Here is a 20,297-nt window from a genome sequence, read left to right on the forward strand (position 1 = left end):
ATTATCATTGTGAGATTGGATCACATAGAAGCTTTACGGTGTAATGCAAGAGTTGCTGAACAGCAACTTTCTGAGCTCACTTTATCAACAGTTTCTGGGCACTTTTCATAGAATACGTAGTTTTAACTTGACGTGGTGTAAGTTTATGTCATAATTATAGTTTACGTCTACCAGCAAAAGTTAAGCAAACAAAAATGTTTATGAAGCTCGGAGAGTATCCATTTCTTCAATTTAATCTCGAAGAAACTAAAAGTTAGCTTTGAAACTGATAACAATCTACGATCTGGGTGCAGAATATTTTGCTGTTGGTTTTCGAACGTTTCCATTTGTTTCACCTGACACGATGGCACATAATTGCACGCGTTATGTAACAGCAAAATTGTGTTATACGTGATAGATGTTTCTATGTTGTGAGTAAATAAGGGTGGATTATACCTACTCGTTTCAAAAAGGGTGTTCGGTGCTCGCCATTTCTTTTTTTGGTATTCCTTGTACACGATTTTTTTACACCTTGGTATCGTTTTTCTATTTATTAGACGACGTGCTGTGAATGTATATATACTCCGTTCCTCCTACCGGTTCATGTTTTTTCGTCGTCCATAGAGTATAACAACCTGCTAATGTTATTTTTTTTTTTAAATTCGCATTACACCATTAATTCCTTCATCTGCTGAAGTAGGCACCTAAAGTGGTTCTGCTAGGTATTATATCTGTTGCGTTCAAATGATTTTAATTCGTTTTTGTTATTGCATAAGACGGAAAGAAAGCACTTTAACTGGTATTCGCCAAGAGTTACTGAACGATGTGGATGGGTGAAAGCGAACGAAGTAAAACAATAAACTCGAAGAGATTTAAAAGAAATTGAATTTCAATGTACGATCAAGACCGCAGCTATCTGGATTTCGAATAATGTCCACTGCATAATGCATGAAATTTAAATAAATTCTCGCAGCGGCTTTTGAAATGGAAATTCGAGAAGGAGGAATTGTAATTTACGATTCGTTAGTGCAGTAAATCGTTTTCCAGCAGTAGTTGTTTTTGGACACTATACAGTGGTAGTTCTGGCCAAACTACTGTGTAATACAATTAGAAAATTCGAATCGATCAGAAAAGGTTCAATAACCCAAATACCCAATCGTTTCAATGAAATTCATCCTCAATAACCCTGGGTGTAATCAAAGAACTGTTAGATGTTTACATGATAAACTACAATTTCCCATTGCAATGCTATTCAGGACATTAAAAAAGATTACGAGCACGGAAAGACAATCGCAGTACGAATGTTATAAAAGAAAGTCGATTTTCAATTTAGGACATTCTTCTCTACGTATAAGGAAACAACGTACATTGTGCAGTGATAAAAGTATTTCGGTATTTCGAAATTGGCAATTCTATTGCTCTGCTGAAGTTTGCCGTTCTGAGCTGTCTATCTTGTTCAGTTGTACACTTAATTTAGGTTCTATTTATGGCTTCGTTTTCTTCATTGTGTCTGGGTGTGTGGAGAATCTATTTTCTCTCTCGTTCGTTCGTTATGTGATACGTTCAACGTTTTTATTAAGCTTTTCTTATATCCGGTCCCGTATATTGTGTTGCTTTTGAAAGCTTTATTACTAATCCATGAGAGATTCTTGTGAAAAACAGCCTACCGAAATCGGACACATTTCCCAGTAGACTTTTATGTACCTGGAAAGGTCCCTAGAATTATTCTAGCCACATGCATCATGCCACTACACAATAGGTAGTCTACTCAGGCGCATTTGATGTCTTTGCGAAGCTGAGACCAGTAGCGATCAGGGAAATCAGTTTTTTGGTTTTTATGTTGCGTTTCAGATGCAGACGAACCGCTAGAACTTCACCGAAATAATCAAATATTTTTACCAATTTTTTTTGAACTACTAAGTGTGGACGAATTTAAACCTAATAAGACCCTATTTGTTCCGAAAGTTCATGCAATTACCGTTTTAATGATACCTCACACGACCTTTTACGTTTCATGTACCTGGAAAAATGTCGATAACAAAAATGCTTGTATTGGTTTTCGATCACCACTAGCCATAGCAGCGTCGAGGATCTTTTTTTGAAAGTGGTTTTGTCTTATTGAGACAAACACCTTTCTAGGCACGTAAGTCCACTAGAAAATGCGTTCTATTTCAGTGGGTTGTTTTCCAAAAGAAAATTTTCCCAATCCATTCCGTCAAGGTCGTGACTCCTTCAATTTAAAACAATCGTTTCACTGACATTAGACTCACACGGTTTCGTCGGGGGGAGCATTATTCCGGCTCAAAAAAAATGATGAATGACAGTTATTTATTCCGGGCAAAAATTCACATTTTTCAAAAACATATATTTCACTCGTTCGTCGTAATCGCTTTTCGCAGTGCTACGTTTTCCATTTTTTTCTTCTTTTTTTTTTCTCTGTACATTACACTGTACACCCATCATATGATGGAATAATATGTCGGAAAATGTTGGATATATAAAACAGAAAATAACACACGAAAAAAAGAAAATGTTAAATTCATATTGCCATTATTCTTGCAATGCATGCGTATAAGTATATCGTCGGATCGGTGGTGTGTTGTTTCATACATCATACATACCATGGTTCTACTACATATAACATATCCATTGATTTAGTACTTTTCTCGAGCATAACAACAATACCTTTCAACTTTTATGGACTCACAATTTGTAATATCTCCTATTCTTATTACGTTCCTTTTTCTCTTTGTGCTATTATTTATGCCGAAACATATTTTTCATTTACGAAAAATTGGCTTCATCTTCTCTGCAGCAAAATGTGTACTTTGTACTTTCTCAAGTTGTGTTATTAATGGCAGCTGCTGTATCTCTCTCTTTTTTTGTGAATAAATTCTCAATGAATTTAAATGAAAGGACAACTCAATTAATTAAAGCTCTTTTTCCGTTTTGATTGTTTCAGATTTCTGTTATTGGACTATACTTCAAATAATGGGATCTATTGCATTATGGTAAGTAGATTTTCGTTGTCATTAAATTGAGTGGTCTATTTGCGTTCATAGAACCAATTTTCATGAGTCAACTCGATTATAACATATTCATTTATTCAACCATGTTATTAATTTTGATGATCCAATAGCATTGAAACAATCTGCTCCATTATTAATGATAGCAGCTTACTGTCTATTCCAATATATGGATTTTGTCATTCCGGATTTTAATTAAACATTTGATATCACGTCCGAATTTAAATAGTTTCATTCAGTTCCATATCCCGCATATGTTATACCACCACCCGTTCGTTTGAGACCACAGTTTTTATCTAATGTTTTTGTTCAAATAAGTGTAGAGAATGTCTCGTCCAGCAGAACCGCCACCAACCATATGCGAACTTTTGGTATTAAATTATATTCAAATTAGTTAAACTGTTGGTTTTTGCAACTGTGTGGAGTCAAACTTTTTTTGTTCAGTTGTGTTCATAAAATTGGTCTAGTTTTGATTTGTATCCTTTTCGATGTAGGGCAAATTGGAACTCTTTCGTTTAAATTCTTGTATCCCCGTGTTTTCTACAGTGACTAACATTCGAAAACTAGCATCTTTATGGAATTTTAATCGTTTAGTGTTTACGAGGTTCTCAGTGTTTAAAATGACAAACATCAGTTCTTTATTCATTGGTTGTCCTACTCATACGCGAACCGGACAGGCGTATTAAATCGAATCGATGTGACGTTTTAAATACTGGGACAAGTCATGATTGGGTTACAGTTAGAGCCAGTGAAATTTCACCATGAATTTGCTTCAGCTGTTTTTAAGCTGATCCCCACTAAACTGGTTATACGTCTTTATACAGTTTTACCACTATTACGTACGTGCTTGTAGCAGCTTATAAAACAGTTTTCATTGAATGTGTGGATCAGCTGAAAAACAGCTGAAACAAATTCATGCTGAAATTTCACAGCCTCTGACTGTAGAGCTGATAGACTTTTGCATATAAAATTATTGAAAATATTGAAATTTCCGTACCTAATTATCGATGTGCTAAAATTTCATGGGTTTTGGTTGGTTTTAGATTGTTAGTCACCGTACCCATTATATTCTTGCCATTGGCTTGAAGTTCGTATTTGTTTCACTCCGTAGCTTCAAACAAACTCCTGTTGTTTTGCCAATTTAAAATCCAACATCCAACTTTATTAGTTTTCAATCAGAACTTATATGTTTGACTTCGTTTCCCTTGCCATTTCGCATAAAATACACTCACAAAATGCTTGTTCAACATTGTTCAACATCGAAGTAGAAACCATTTTCCAAATTAAACATTACAAAGATGAGTGCTCTAACTGTGGAAAAATGTTTGTCAACTCGAATCAGCAGCTCGTACAATTTTACTTTGAGTTTCACTTTTCCGAATTAGTGGTTGTCATTGCTATTGAAGTTTTTGTTGTTGATTCATTCGCTTGTGATTTACTACTTGCTAGTTTTCGTTTGTCGTTTAATGTTGGCGGTAAGTTTACGTTTTGTTGGAGATCGTTGAATGCAGTCGCATTCATTATTCCGTTTACACGAAATTTGCTGTGTGTTGATCCTTCTACTTTACTACCATTTCATTAAGAAGAAATGAATCCAATTCGTTAGCTTTGTATACAGGATGACATAAATGTTTAGAAGTCCTACGCTATTTAAGCGGATTTCCTAATAGACGACCGGTCTTACCTTAATGTTCATTTCCCTAAATTACTTTCCGGTCAAATGAACTAGTTCTAAATTTAATTTCAAGTGAAACTATTCGTTAAACACACATCTGCAGAATCACTGACCACTGTCCCGTAGGGGTTGAGCATAATAATAATTCAGAATTTTCGCCTCGTTTAGGTTGAAATTATGCAATTTATACAAAATCATCTCGACCGTGAAAACCATTAAAACAGTGAAAATTGTGAAAAGCGGACACTATACACCACCTATAGTAGCGAGAAAACGTAATTTTTTACATTTTTTAAATTATTCCAAACTGTTTCTGGGTTCTCTGTTCGCTGGAGGTTGGGTGGCTTCGTTGAGGTTTTGAGAATTAATGGTTGGTTGTGGCTTATTCATGTACAATGTTCGTTAACCTTGTCCACAAGTCGTGCGCTATTTTCGGTGTCCATACAGCAGCGAAATAATTTTCCAGTCTCTGGTGACCCATAAACGGCATACGGTCACGTAAAGTAAACGAAAACAGTAAGCCATACTGGACGTATGGTGAACATTCAAACTCCATTCAATGGATGATTGAACTTTTACGACATTGGTTGAAAATCCATTAAAACAAAAGATTTTGTAATTAATACGGTGATGAAACAGTACGCCCTTGGATGAGAACACTAAGTTTATCGGTTCATAACTCACTGCCTTTTACCCCCTTCAAAATGATTGATCAGTAATATCAAAACGCATCCACCGACAACCAGTTATCATCAACAACAACTCACAAAAAAAATCGTTTCGTATTCAGAAATATGAGACACCCCTTTCGAACGGACAGACCATTATTCTTATTGACTTTCAATATGATGGCACTGGAATACTTAACACCATCTGATAGTCCCTGTCCGTTTTCACATTGGTGAATGATGTTATATATGGTATGGATGTGTTCTGTGTGTGTACTACGTTCATGTTTTAGTTCATCAACCCATCCTATAAGTTCGGCACACTCGAATAGTGAAGATTAATGACTATCGGACATTAAAAGCAAAATTTCGAAAGGTTATCTGTTTAATTTGGATAATTACGTAAAAAATGGTATCACATTATGGTTGTGATAGCCGTAGAATGGCCGTTTAATTAATAAGTCATTTTTCATTTGATTTGTTCATTCATTTCGTATTATATGTATAAATGGACATTGGGGTACGGGACAGAGGGAATACACTACACACGTAAATTGAGAAATAAAATTGCAATTCAGATTGTCTACGAAATTAGAATACAAATTGGAGTCATTATTCCAATTACATTTTCAGTTCGAAATTCGAATGGAAAAAGGGAGTGAGTTCTGTCCGTCGCGTCGCCGACCACATTCTTATTCACAGAAAAATAGTTGAGAATTAGGCTACGGACTCCCGTACGAAATCGTGTCAAAAGACTTTTCTTTCTTCGTCTCACCTTTTCTTTGTCGTCTCACTCCTTTGCCTCTTCTACGTCTCCTCTCATTCGTTTCCTATAATTCGCTCTAAAAATCTAAATTACATTTCTTGGAAATCTTCAGCAATACTGATAGACGTATACAAAGTACAAGGCCCGACAAGAAAAATTATCCAAATCGGCTAAAATTTAATAGATTTTTGTGCAAAAATCACTTAGGGCGGACTCATGATCCACTCATCAGGATTAAAAATAAATCAATCGTGAGACCCGTGGGCGAACAACCTATTTTCTCCACTCAAATACGGCAAGAAATTGGCGTTGTTGACTTTTGTCTTTTGACAATTGATGTGAGAAAATTTTTATTTTCTCAAATTCGTATTCTCAGATGGGGTGATAAAGGGTTTTTTCTCACTTCAACTGTCACTTTCTTTTTGTTTTGAAAATAGTGGGAGAAATTGATGTGTTCACGGATGAAAAACGTTGTGTTCTCGCTTCGCTCTGGTCATTTACTCTTACTCTTACAAAATTTAAGAAAGCCTGGCTCTTATTTACCCACTTCAGAACTTAGCTCCTCAGTTTTGATTATCTTCCAGGAACAAAAAAGTTGGTTGTGTTGGTGAAATCAATGTCACAAAATCGAACGCAAATCTATGAGACTTCGGTACTTCGTATGAGTCTAAAAACGAAATGGTGATCCAAACAAATAAACATAAAATTAAATATTTATGAGAATTTTCTGCATAGAAAGAACTTAAAACAAAAACAACTTTTCCATATAAAAATTATTCAAAATATCCTGCAGATATTACGTTGGTTTACCATAAAATGGTCGTCCTTATTCATAACATAAAATGCAATATATTGTGATGATATTGCGTAAACTTAAACTCAAAACTTTCTTTTCTGTTGTTGTTTGTATTTTCACATAACATGAAGCCATCGTTCTATACCATTATCATCATTATTATATTCTAGTCGTCCAATCTGTTATTTAGTTGCACTATTGTGGTTATATAAGTTGTGCTGGCGGTTTCATCTTCACGTAATATAAAACTTTGATGGTTGTTGTCATAAGTAAAATAAAAAAGTAGGATGGTTAAAGTCATTGTACCGTACGTAAAGCTGCTGGTTAAAGTTGAGTTCGTTCTAAAGCTCGGTAGTGCGTATTTAATTGCGGTTTTTTTAAAGCTGAAAGGTGAAAAGTTTTTGCAATGAATAGAACTTAATTTTCAATGTACATTTTTCACATTAAATGCAGTGTATAGGTCTGTATTATGGTCAGATTTCTTTGTAAATTATTGTATGATGAGCATCGTTCATCGTTACAAGTAGCTTCGTCAACAAAAGTATTTTAAAATCGATTCAAAGAAAGTTCAAAGTTTATATCCCACAAGGTTGGATAAAGCCAGCAGTATATTAAAAACCGGGTAACGTCAATCACTAACGTTATCTAGTTTTCGGAACTTTTGTCCATCTTTGGGGATGTTCATAAAAAATGTTTGCATTTTTGGGGTTGCCCCACCTACATTTTTTGAAGACATTGGATGTCATTCTTTCGTTATTCTAGATAGATAGATTAGTTTTTGGGAGGCTTCTTCCATTGAGAAGCAAGAATCCAGGTCAAAGATCCTTTGTTCCCTACTCCCTGACCTTATTACTTCTATTGGTCGTTATCGTAGACTTTGTCTGAATATCGGAATCGGCTGTTTTGAAGTAAAAGTAATTAAAAACCGTGTGCATGTTGCTCAAGACACTTACCAACTGCTATGTTAAATTCAAACGCTGAAGTAGATCTACAAGATTTTAGGAATACTGTAAGGATCGACAACAATTTTTTGCACATTTTTTACAACCAGCCCCCGTATAGTGCGGAAGTGAAACTTTACAAATTGGTTTAAATCATGGCCCTACGTTAGTGAAGGGCCGTGACGAAAGTCCGTTCACACTGAAAAATTTGACAAAAATTTTTCTGCAGGACTGAGTAACATATATTCACGAACTTTTTGACTTTTCTCTCTTCACTCCCACTACTCCCCACTTATTTTATTCGTAATCTAGGCGTCCATACGAGTTCAACGAGCTATCTCACGCCTCCTAATGTATTGATTTGGCCGAGATATTAATTTTCAAAAATTGGACTGCCAACCTTTGTCACTTTGTGAGTTTGTTACTTTGTTACAACGAAACTTTTAAAGTTACCGGTGGATTTGGCTGAAATTTTCAGGGTATGTCAAGGACGCAATTCTAAGAAACTAATTTGAAGGAATTTTCGTAAAAGCTTATAATTTCGTAGCCATGAGCGTTTTAAGCTATTGAACTATAGGACCCATAACTCGGAAAATATGGCAGATAGAAAGTTCATTTAAAAGACAAAGTTATAGAGTTTCACGTTCCAGTCGACACGTGTTTGATGGTTTTCTGCAAGAATCGATTATTTAAGAGCTATGAGCGTTTTAAGTGCGAGCTATGTCAGCCATAACTCGGAAAACATGGCAGATAGAAAGTTCATTTAAAAGACAAAGTTGTCTAAAAACTATCAAATGTAATGTACGTAACTACAATATATGATACAAAGATTTTGGTTGATCCGAAACCGTAAGATGACCACTTATAGGTGCATAGTAACATAGTTACATTTATGAAATTCGACCTCGTACGCGAGTCTCAAAATTGCTGTAAGTAATGTTTTCGAGCGATATAAACCTAACTTCGTTTGGTCCATCTTAAGATTTGTCATATGTATAACATTTAATGAAAAACAGAACATATGCATGCGCTTGTTGTCATATTATTGTGTACGGGCAACTTATGCTTCTTATCAATATACTTACACATTCTTTTGTCTTGGGTGCGTTTCATATAGATACTTAGATACATACAATCTTTATGTCTTCACTCCTTATACTATGCACATTGAACTAGGCACAGTCATCATATTTACATAAGAATAATATTAGACAATGCTACAACGTAACAACTGTATATTTTGATTCATCTCTGTTATAACAAAAAGGAGGAACTTTTTAATGTCTTATCAAAATAAACATTTGTACATGGAATGCATCAAAACTATTCATGCATCTGATGACCTTTTTTAAAATATTTTCTCATATTGTCCATATCAGTGAAAAATCATTGTGGACAACAATATTGTTGATTTAAATTGGAGTGTGTACTAAAAACTAATTTTATAAATTTGCCAAGAATCTATAACAAATTGTAGCTAAGCTTACTTTGAGATCCGAAAAGTTCTACGAAATTAGTCAGAACATTGAATTTATCACGCAAGTCCGCTCGCACTGAAAAATTTGACAAAAAAAAAATTCCGCAGGACTGAGGAACACAAACTTTTTGACTTTTCCCCCTACACTCCTACTACTCCCCACTTATTTTATTCGTAATCTAGGCGTCCATACGAGTTCAACGATCATCACAAAAAAAACAAAAATTTGCGTCAACAAGTGGCAGATGATTCGGCTTTCTTCCGTTTGAATTCGATTCTTTAAAGGAATATATTTCACAATTTTAAAAAATTTCCTTCCTCAACATCTGCCACTTATCACGCAATTTTTGTTGTTATAATTTTCTTTCTAAAATTTTTCGGGTAAAATGTTTGTTGATCAAACTTTCGCGTGCTTTCCTCAGCTGCCATTTGTGACGCATATCTTTTTGCGTGTCGACTCTGTAAGCGTCACTTACACCGATATCAGTTCTTTTGTAAGTGGATAACAGGACTTGCGTCACACCTCCACTGTAAGTGGTTTTGGGCGATATCAGCTCTTTTGTAAGTTGTAATTTTTTAGAATTTGGTCGCAGATAATAGACAATCATATTGTGCAGTTTGAACGAAAATATTCTTCTTACAAAACTACATAACTTTCTCTTTCATATCAACCTTCCGGCTTTCATTTGACGAAATTCGAAAATTTGACGAAATTCGAAAATTTAACGAAATTCGAAAATTTGACGAAATTCGAAAATTTAACGAAATTCGAAAATTTGACGAAAATCAAAAAATTGACGGAATTATAAAATTTGACAAAAATTGAAAATTTGACGAAAATTGATTTGACGAAAATCAATAAGTTGATGAAAATCAAGAATTTGACGAAAATAGAATATTTGTCGAAATTCAAAAATTTAACGCACTTAAAACGCTCATAGCTCCAAGATAAGCGACTTTTTAGGGAAACCATGAAACACGCATCGACTATAATCTAAAACTCTATAACTTTGTCTTTTAAACTAACTTTCTATCTGCCATATTTTCCGAGTTATGGCTGACATAGCTCGCACTTAAAACGCTCATAGCTCTCAAATGGTAGATTTTGTTGAAAACACTGAAACACGTCTCGACTGAAATTTGAAACTCTATAAATTATAAGCTTTTACGAAAATTCCTTCAAATTAGTTTCTTAGAATTACGTCCTTGACATACCCTGGAAATTTCAGGCAAATCCATCGGTAAATTCAAAAGTTTCGTTGTAACGAAGTAACAAACTCACAAAGTAACAAAGGTTGGTAAAATTCATCAATTTCAAAACGCATTAAAAAATATTTTTTCATACAAAAGTCCAAGTTTTGAAAAGTAATATCGCGGCCAAATCAAAACATTAGGAGGCGTGAGATAGGTCTTTGGGGAGGAGTGGGAGTGAAGAGAGAAAAGTCAAAAAGTTTGTGAATGTTCCTCAGTCCTGCGGAAAATTTTTTTGTCAAATTTTTCAGTGTGAACGGACTTGCGTCACGGCCCTTCACTAACGTAGCGCCATGATTTGACGAAAATAAAAATCTATTGATCTTTGGGACAACTACTTTATCACTCCCATCAATCCCTCTTAAATGAATATCCGTTGTGAATGATCTCTTTAACTACATTACACATTTAATCTTTTTGGTAGCGACAACTACGTCGCGATAGAATAAATGAATTTTCTACTTCTTTTGTCAGATGATTTAATCTTACGCTTGAACGAAAATCTTTTACTTCATTTGTTGTAACATTCAATAAATAGGACCACATAAATCAGTGGTCAGCGCTTCTTTCTCTCGTTCCTGTATGGTTCAATGAACCGTTGATTTTGTTAATCTTTAATCCGTTCTGGCATTTATTGAATGCTGTGTCTGTTTAGACAAATGATTGCAATACCTCAGTTTTACAAACTTTAATTAATTTCAACTCCACCACAACTTTATCCTAGTAATATATATCCTGTTTCTGATATTTGAATACCTCAACCGTTACTTTCATCATGTTGATTGTACAAGTTTTCTACACAAGTGCTTGTTAAAGTATTTCGAAAATGTTCATTAATATTCCAATTTTACGTCAAGTAACTAGACGTTAGGGTAGCTATTAGTTTCAAGGGCTATTATGTAGTACTGGATTTGGACATGCAACCAACGATATTTGTACTGACAGTAATTATAAACCTGCAGACGTTCTACCACGTTAACTTAGGTAATTAATTTGTTAACCCTCTTCGGTGTCTGAACCAGAATATTGATACGACACAACTCATTCGATAAATTAACGTCTGCTGAAATGTCCAGAATTAAACGACTGTATCTTGATGTGGAAATGGTTTTGTGACAGAAACATTTATGGATCTGTGTGTAACGGTTTGTATATTATATTGCGACAAATAGACATTAGCTGCTAGCTGCTCGGTCACACTGCAAATTTTATTTTATCAAACTGACATCTTTTACTATATATATACAGCCATACCCTTAGTGTATGGTTTAAATGCAACAAATTATAAAAATGTGTTCTGTGCGTTCATACGGAAAAAAGTATATGCCGAGAACAAAGCCGGGATGTATTAGGAAAAACTGTATAACATTAATTAAACCGGAGAAAAATATATTACCATTACGTCTGTGCTTTCATTTAAAATGTCGGATCACAATTTCCACAGTTATTTATCATTCTGTTGCTTATGATTTCGTTACATTATGGATGGTAAAAGATTAAAGTGTCTCCTTCAGCATAACCAACCATATTTTTTGTGAAACAAAAGACTCATAATTATGCCATTTCTGAATAGGTGATACGATGTCTGGATGTCATTTTGTGGTTGGTAATATTTATACAAATGGAATAGCATGAATGGATGGTGGATTGAAATCCAACACCTCTAAGCCTTTTTTGGGGCTTGTTAAACTGTACATTGAAGTCGTAACTCCTTTCTTATTTTAACAAAAAAAATCTATTTCTTTTCTTGCAGACAATAGACCGAACAGACAATAAATTTGCTCGCTTCGCAGCTTCATCATGAGCTCACGTCACGCTCTTTACACTGTTGAGGTGGGCGACACCAAATTTACAATACTTAAGAGATATCAAAATTTGAAACCAATTGGTTCAGGTGCACAAGGAATCGTTTGGTAAGTGGACCAGTGTTCGTATTCCGTACTATACAATCTATGGTAGAATTTTCTATTCATGCAGCACACATTATTCTTACCGCATATCCGCATTATTTCTTTTTCTTTTTCTTTTTTTTGCTTAAACCCTGCCAGTGTACATTAGATCCAGTGAAGTGAAAAACGGTTCTCTTAAAATTATCTTTTTGCTGTCTCTTAAAACCGTTTTTATCTTATTTGCTGCTTCTTTATCGTGTTTTAATAAATTTCGTTGCACACAAAACGGTTATGTTGAGAATATGTGAAAAAGACTTAGAGAAGCTTGTTGAGCTTGTATGTAATGGCAAAAGCCGTCGTACACATAAAAGATGTAATAACTTGACGAGGTTTTTTTTCTTTTTTTTTTCTTTCGTTCTTTTCTCTTCTTTTATTCATGGTAGTAGTTCTAATATTTCAGTATTCTTTATGAAATAACACATTTTTTTCCTTTATGTTTTAAGAATTTCGTTTTCTTTTTCGTTACATCTGATAGAGCATTTTTGTCGTCTAAGCTTCAAGACTTTAATGGATGAAAAAATTCCTGAAATTTATTCCTTACATATGAACTAATGTTTGTACGGTTTGTAAGAAAGGAGTTTTTTTAAGTAGCTCCATAATGTGCTTTCATAAATAATTTCGTGCAGTAAAAAAATCGCTGCATCAATTCTGGTTATGTAAGCAAAAAAAATAAGTCTTTATTTGGACACTGGAAGAAGGTTTCAGGTTTATTCAGGAATTTATTTGCTACAGTGTGACGTAATTGCGTAATAAGTACGTCAATAGATGTCAAACATGTTCGTTTCCATCAATTTAGGGAGTCACTCATACGTTCGACTACAGAACTTACATCTTTTCGCGTTAATTTAGTCCGAAGTACTATAACTGTGAAAATGGAACGTCAGTCATTATTATATCTTTGTCTGCTTGTCGAACTTGGTTACATAGAATTCTCATAGAATTTTCATAGAATCGAGTAGGCTCTTTAGGCACACCGGAAAGTGCTAATGGAGTCGAGGAATACCTCGAAATAAATTTCCAAAAATCGAAAGTCGACTCCTCGACTCCCTTAGCACTTTCCGGTGTGCCTAAAGTTGACGAATCGTAATAACCGACAACCTGTTAAGAGATCACTAGCCACATCTAATTCTTGTCATCGTTTTCGATAGCAGATGACTATAGCCGTTTCCTCGTTTCCACGAAGATGTACGTGACATCGTGCCGTTCTTTATGTTCGACTCTTATTTAGTTATGAATTTTACGAAACATGAAAGTTTTCATAGCTTCTTCTTGAATATGTTGAACTTCTGCACCCGTACCTCGAAAGTAAGCGAAGTTTCACCATACCTTGTCTTTCACTTTTATTGTCAATAATTTAAACTATCCTTGAAAAAGGTTTCGGTCCGACCTCCCTCTAAAGACATTAGTATAATGGCTTCCGTTCATGATGAGCTTTAATTTTTTAATAAATAAAAAAATGAAAGAAGAACATTGTGATAATACAGGCAGTCTGAGTGTTGCTACTGCTATTAATAGACCTTAAGATTAACTTTTTCTCTTCTCATTTAAAACTCAATTTCTAATAAATCGTAAAAACATCCACTTCAATGTAATTACAAATCTGTTAGCATATCATTGCTGCCTGCATTAACTTCTCGGAATAAATGTGTGCACAATAAATAATGTTTAATTACGAAAGATTTCTCTCAAAACTATGAAATGTGCCACTCAAAGAAACTTGACGGTAATTCAAACATGAAACATTTTAAATTACAAAAATCTCAGCCTCAGAATTATGTAAAGTTATATAAGGAAAAGAACACTAGACGTTGTGAACAGCCAATGCTGTTGCTATTTCACCATTTCACGAAATTTATTTTAACTTTCAAGCACATCATATTTATTCTGCGAAGCATTTTTTTGATGTATGTAGACATTTAGTAATTGGGGTCAAATTATGTCTTCATTTGACCTTTCGAATCCGGAAAGTGGACACTGCGATACAATCATAAAATCTGTTAGTTCGTTAGTATAAAATATTTCCTGCTGTTTGTTATCAAATCTATTACTTCGTTAGTTGCACTAACGGGTAGTTGGGTGTGGCGGTCCATAAAAAATTTCGATTTTTTGATATAATCAGAGCACAAAAATTTTCGTACTTAAACGCACTCATTTTCATATTATTTTGACATAAAATGTGAGTGCGTTTAAGACGAATTCGCCGATCGACCATACCTGTTCTAGACTTTCATTGATTGATGTACCTACCAAAATATGGGCGCAGTTATCAGTGACGTAATAGACGTAATATCCTTTATTTGGTATAAAATCCTAAGAAAGGAACATTTTCTTGCTATACATTTTCAATCGACATCATTAACCCAATTCTTGTCGGTAAAAAGTTCATGGAATTTTAAATTTTATAACTTAACATGAACCATAATCCATTTTTAACGAAGAAAAGAAAACGGAAGCCGTAGTTGAACAAACATATAACCATAACCGTGCTCAGCTCTGTGAACAATTTGGTTTGAAATATTTATTGTATGGAATTTCAATTCCAGTTTAATATCAGTCTATTATCGGTGAGCTTCAGCAATCACAACAATATGTTTCGAGAAAAAAAATCCCGATGTTCTTTATCAAATTGTGTAATTTCCCACTCGTCGTGATAGCGGTAGGAAGTTTAATTGACTTCACTTAAGGCATTACTTGCTATCGTAACTTAATAATAATTCTGTTAATTTGCAATAAAGACATTAAATTCGTTAAACACAAAATCGTTAGAATGCTAATATAATGAACTCACTTCGTAGTATACTTGTGTACCAGTGTACGATATAAGTCGACAGTGTTTCGAGCTATAACAACGAGTCGTCTTTTCATTAAGTCTGAGTGAAATTTAGCGTGACAATATTGATCGTCTGTCGCTAAAGAGAGCGTTCATTTACCGTAGTGTAATGCATTTGTCGGTTTAATGACTAAAGAAACGATTCGAAATTGTTTCCAAATTGTTGTGTTCATTTGCATAATTGCATCCAGTTTTACTCGTAAAAAGATCGATCGATTTACTGTATAGTACTGAACAAGTTTTAAATTTATCGTTATTGGTACTCTTCGCCAGGTCGATTAGCAGATTTTTGAAGAAAAAATTAATCGTCTTGCGCCCTTTCACAGAACGGTTGAATTATTACCCAAGGTCTGAAATCCCCTATTTTGCCATGGCTTCCTTAATTTACCGATTTTTTTTTTTGAAATTTCACAAATTTTATTTATTTTTTATTTGCAAAATATTGAGAAAATTCGGGAAAAATTCTTCTCTGAAATTGACCTTTTCCTAGCATCTCAATAGTTTTATATTTATTCACTGAATTTTTCAATCTGTTAGCCAATGTTAAACCTCTGAAGGTTTTTTATCCTTGAAAGAAATGGATGCTTTTTGCGATTTCCCGTATAATTTACATTTGATGCATGAACACGATGTATATCCAAAAGCATAAAGTTGTTCTCTTTTGAATGAATGTTTCTGCTGCTGAATGCTTTTAGTGAAATTAAGTTTCTTTTTGTTCCCAAAGCACTCATTTATTAGCTTTACATCAAAAGCCTACAAATAAAAAACGACACACAACACGGATTGACATAGCTTTTCTTTTGCTAATGAAATGTAAATGTTAGCATGAGTTCTGCGTAGTTTCCAACTATAACATTTGTTTGTTCTTTCATCCATTTTATATACATTTCATTTGTTCATCGTTTTGTTGAAACAAAGTTGGAACAAAATTGTTAAATGTGCTTGGGAGTTGTAATTAACGGTTGTGTTACGTTGTTTTTTTTCATTATTGAGCCCAAGGCGCACATACAGGTGTTTTCAGTTGAATATTGAATTGGTTTTAATTGAATTTGCATGGTTTGGGTATTTTACGTGAATATTTTATGAAATTGCAGCGTCAAAAATTGAAACGTGAGTTCCATTTCATAGAAAGAAACTTTTAGACCGAGAACCTCCACAAGCATGTCACTCTTTCATAAGGCTTTCATAAGACCTTTTGAAGCCGAAATGTTATTTTTACCTAAGTCCGTCTGAATATAAATGTTTTTTTTCTTGATTTGAGTGCTGGTACCGCCCGTCCTAGCGAGTGCATTGCTCAGTCTGCGATGAAAGGTGACTGCGAAATGAATATTTCACAAAGTCAATGCCATCCTAGCGGTTATCAAAACAGATACCAAAGTGGACATTTATCGTCAAGAGCAATGTATGTAGACTTGAAGGCTGTCGCTGAGGGACCAATATGAACGCAGCCTCTCAGTCTATCTGTAGTTAATATGTTTGTACACAAAACACACCATATTGTAATGCAATTGGAATCGTTATACATAAAATCCTATCAAACTATGGTTGGTCAACCATAAATTGTAATATTGAACTGAAAACAGTCTGTACCCTTTATGCGTGCATTCAGTTCGCAATTTAGTAGTGCGCAAATGAATGTGGTTTTATTTAGTCCAAAACTTTTATTTTAATTTTAATTTTTATCATTTCCTTTAACTTATGCACCGTTTTTTTCTGTTTTTTTTTTTTAGTAAACGTAGCTTTGTTTGCTGATTGTGTAGTTGTGCTTTGTACAATCAATTCACTCATCGACATACCGATTTATCCGTACTCAGAAATTCATAGAATTGAGGGACTCAAAAAAGAAAGAGAGAGAAAGCGCTTCAACGTACAGTATTCTTATGTTGTACAGTTACATTGACTGAGCGCAACTGTAAATTTTGTTAAATTGACGAAGGAAAAGATTCGTAAATCAATCGATTAAGGACTCCTCAGACATAATGAATGTCTATCAATTTCGTGATATTGAATTTGAGGTGCCGTCTCGGTATGTAGAGCTAAGCGCTAGAGGGTATGGCGCACAGGGTACGGTTTGGTAAGTACATTTTTGTTAAAAGAAACCATTTCAATGTCCCAGTATAATTTTATGAGTCCTTCACTAAACACATCAACATGTTTTGTCCGTTTGTATTCTCTTGCTATACAATTTCAATGTTCTAAAATAAATGTTGGAATGCGGTAACGCTTTTATCGAATCAGTATTGTTGTGTGTTCTAATCTAATTCAATACAATTTTGTACAAATTGTAAATATACAAACAAAAACGAAACATTCGGAATGGAAACTGCACCAGTCAGTGGTTGGATAAAAATCTATCGAAAAATATACATTGCATCGCTTCCCAAATGTTTTAGTTTAATGAAGAAATTTAAATTAAACAAGCAGCCCGTCTATCTGATTTTCCATGTTCACACATTTCTGTTCAATGCAAACATTTAGCACTCTGGTAATTGAATTTCAGAGTTGGTACTTGCAGTGATTGACATGATTTTAACGAATTTCTAATAGTGAAATGGTAGATGTGTTTTGTCAACGGCTTTTCCAAAATGTACGGATTTCAATTGTACGCTTGACAAGAGTTTCATTATCTTTGCTCAATCATTCATTAAAAATACGGATTGATGAAACATTGGCAAGTAATGGTGTTAGTAGTCCCATACTATGATTCATATATTGAAAATTGCAACTCTCTCCTTTCCATTTCCTTTCTCGATGCCCACAGTCAATTACTTAACACCATCAACAGTCGAACACAACGATAGTGACACTTATCAATCAGTGCGCCGTCTAAATCAATTACAATCTTCATGGCGACTTCGGATTCAAATATTAATGCTACTCCGTTTGTCATGACAAACGTCGTTGAAATTAGGTCACATTAGAACTAAATGATAAATGAATCGGCAGTTTTTGCTTGGAACATTATACCTAGTCTGATGGGAATCAATAAAGCTTTAAAGTTTTCGTCGTTTGCTGAAGAACTTTGTGCAAGTGAGGTTGAATTCGTTTAGATGCTTCGACTATTGTTTTTCTGGTAATCTTTCACAGACAGCAAAAGCACATCATCAATACATAAATCTATTACTTCATTTATTTTTGTGTACATTTTGCTATATAAGACAACGTTAACCAATACTGAAAGCTTATTTTGTCGTTGCTGGCTACAACAGATGACATTTCCGGTCGCTGGTTCCATCCATTTAAAAACAGGGTTCCATCTAAAAAGTACTGACAACTGACACACTCCACAATTCATTGCAGTGGTCGTTGAAGATTTGCAATTTACATTGAATTTAGCTTCATCACGCAATGCATCCACATTTAACCACAGAATTATTATAGTCGAGTGTTGATTGTAATTAATGATTTGTTTTAACATTGTTTGTCGTATTAAATTTATGGCTTGTAATGTTTTAGCAATTACATGGAAATTAAATTGATTTTTTTTAAGTGGACATTTCCATGCATTTATGCCAACAATCGTGGTGGATTTGATAGATAAAACGAAATATTTTCTCGAATTTTCATGGCATTTCCAAACCTTTTCGATAAAATTCACCAAAATTTGGACACTGCGTTATTATATGGTTTTGCCACTACCACGTGCGTTCGTAGCACATGCACTGCACCTTGTTCATGCAGTGAATCACTTTCGTTTGTATGACAAGTTCATGTCTACATTTCACTGACGAAACCCTGTTTCTGCATTTTACGAAAAAAAAAAAATTTTTAATTGATCTTGGCTTAGCCTATTTTGTGGTGGTCATTCTGTTTCAATATGTTTACATGTTAAGAACAAACTCCTTTCGAAGCTCACAGCACGTAAAACCCTTCACATTATCTTGGGATAACAATGAAAAGATACGATGTCGACTAGTGTCCACTAAATTCACACTACCCACTGAACTTTCCAATTAATCATCTCTAGTTATGGACATGACATCAACATTCGCTTAAAAAACCCAAATTGTTGATCCTACATCATGGGATACTATTTACGGCACAAATTCTTTTTTTCTAAATCTTTCCGGAGGCATTTCCATGCCAGTGTTTACACACAACACAATATTTGGAAAATTGTTTTTCCTTGTATTTCCTAGAAAACATAGCTAACGCCGACCCGTACGAAACACCTATTCGTATCAAAAGCCTTTAATGTGAAACTCTTCATTTCTCTTTCTTCATTTTCTTCTCTGCTGAAAAACTATTCTTCCTTTTAAATCACTTACATTATCCACTCTTTGCCTTGTTATCATATACAATTAAATTGCCGGAGGCAATATAGACAGCTCCGTACGAAGTCAAATTTCATAAATTCCTATTTAAACAGCTATATACCGCTATATTTACCTATATTTCACTGTAAATAAACATTTCACAGAGGAATATGCTATTATATAGCTCCATATGCCTGTATATAGCTCAATATAAGTGAATATAGATATATATAGATGTCCATATATGGAATGCCTGAAACACCACACACATATAACAAATTATTTCCATGTTAACAGAAACTCTCTAAGCATCATTTTTCCCACTTTATATCACTTTTAATAAAATCCAATATGGCCGCCGGCAGCCATTTTGTTAGGAATCCGAAAATAGTACCGACGCTTTACATTCGTTAATACCTTTCAAACAAAAAAAAAATCATGAAATTCGGTCAAAATTTACTCGAGATATTGACAAAATACTCCACGTTCACTGTACGGCCGAGTAGCCAGATAAGAGCTCACTCCAAGAGACCTAGCTCACGCTCCGGAGAACATAATTTCAAAAACTTTTTTTTCCCTGATAGGTCAATACCTATCTAATAAAGCTAAAACGAACAAAATATGTTCAAATTTGGCCGACCTACAAGCCTGTTTCACACCAAGGGGTCTAACTCACAGGTCGG

The 20,297-nt window shown here is 34.4% G+C and overlaps 1 protein-coding gene across 5 annotated transcripts in view; it reads left to right on the forward strand.

The window, feature by feature from the left end:
- The window catches only part of LOC119078838 (stress-activated protein kinase JNK), a 54,685-nt gene that overhangs the window by 22,961 nt on the left and 11,427 nt on the right, over positions 1-20,297 (forward strand). For 3 of the 5 annotated variants that reach the window (XM_037186540.1, XM_037186543.1, XM_037186541.1), the window contains exons 2-3: positions 2,942-2,990; positions 12,333-12,492. In XM_037186540.1, the coding sequence (XP_037042435.1) occupies positions 12,380-12,492 (113 nt within the window). In that variant the 5' untranslated portion in view covers positions 2,942-2,990; positions 12,333-12,379. Of the gene's footprint in view, positions 1-2,941; positions 2,991-12,332; positions 12,493-17,088; positions 17,433-20,297 lie in introns of all 5 variants that reach the window. The other 2 variants (XM_037186542.1, XM_037186544.1) reach the window with 1 other exon arrangement.

The sequence above is a fragment of the Bradysia coprophila genome, unplaced genomic scaffold, assembly GCF_014529535.1.
Source record: "Bradysia coprophila strain Holo2 unplaced genomic scaffold, BU_Bcop_v1 contig_297, whole genome shotgun sequence".
In the NCBI taxonomy this organism is placed as follows: Eukaryota; Metazoa; Arthropoda; class Insecta; order Diptera; family Sciaridae; genus Bradysia; species Bradysia coprophila.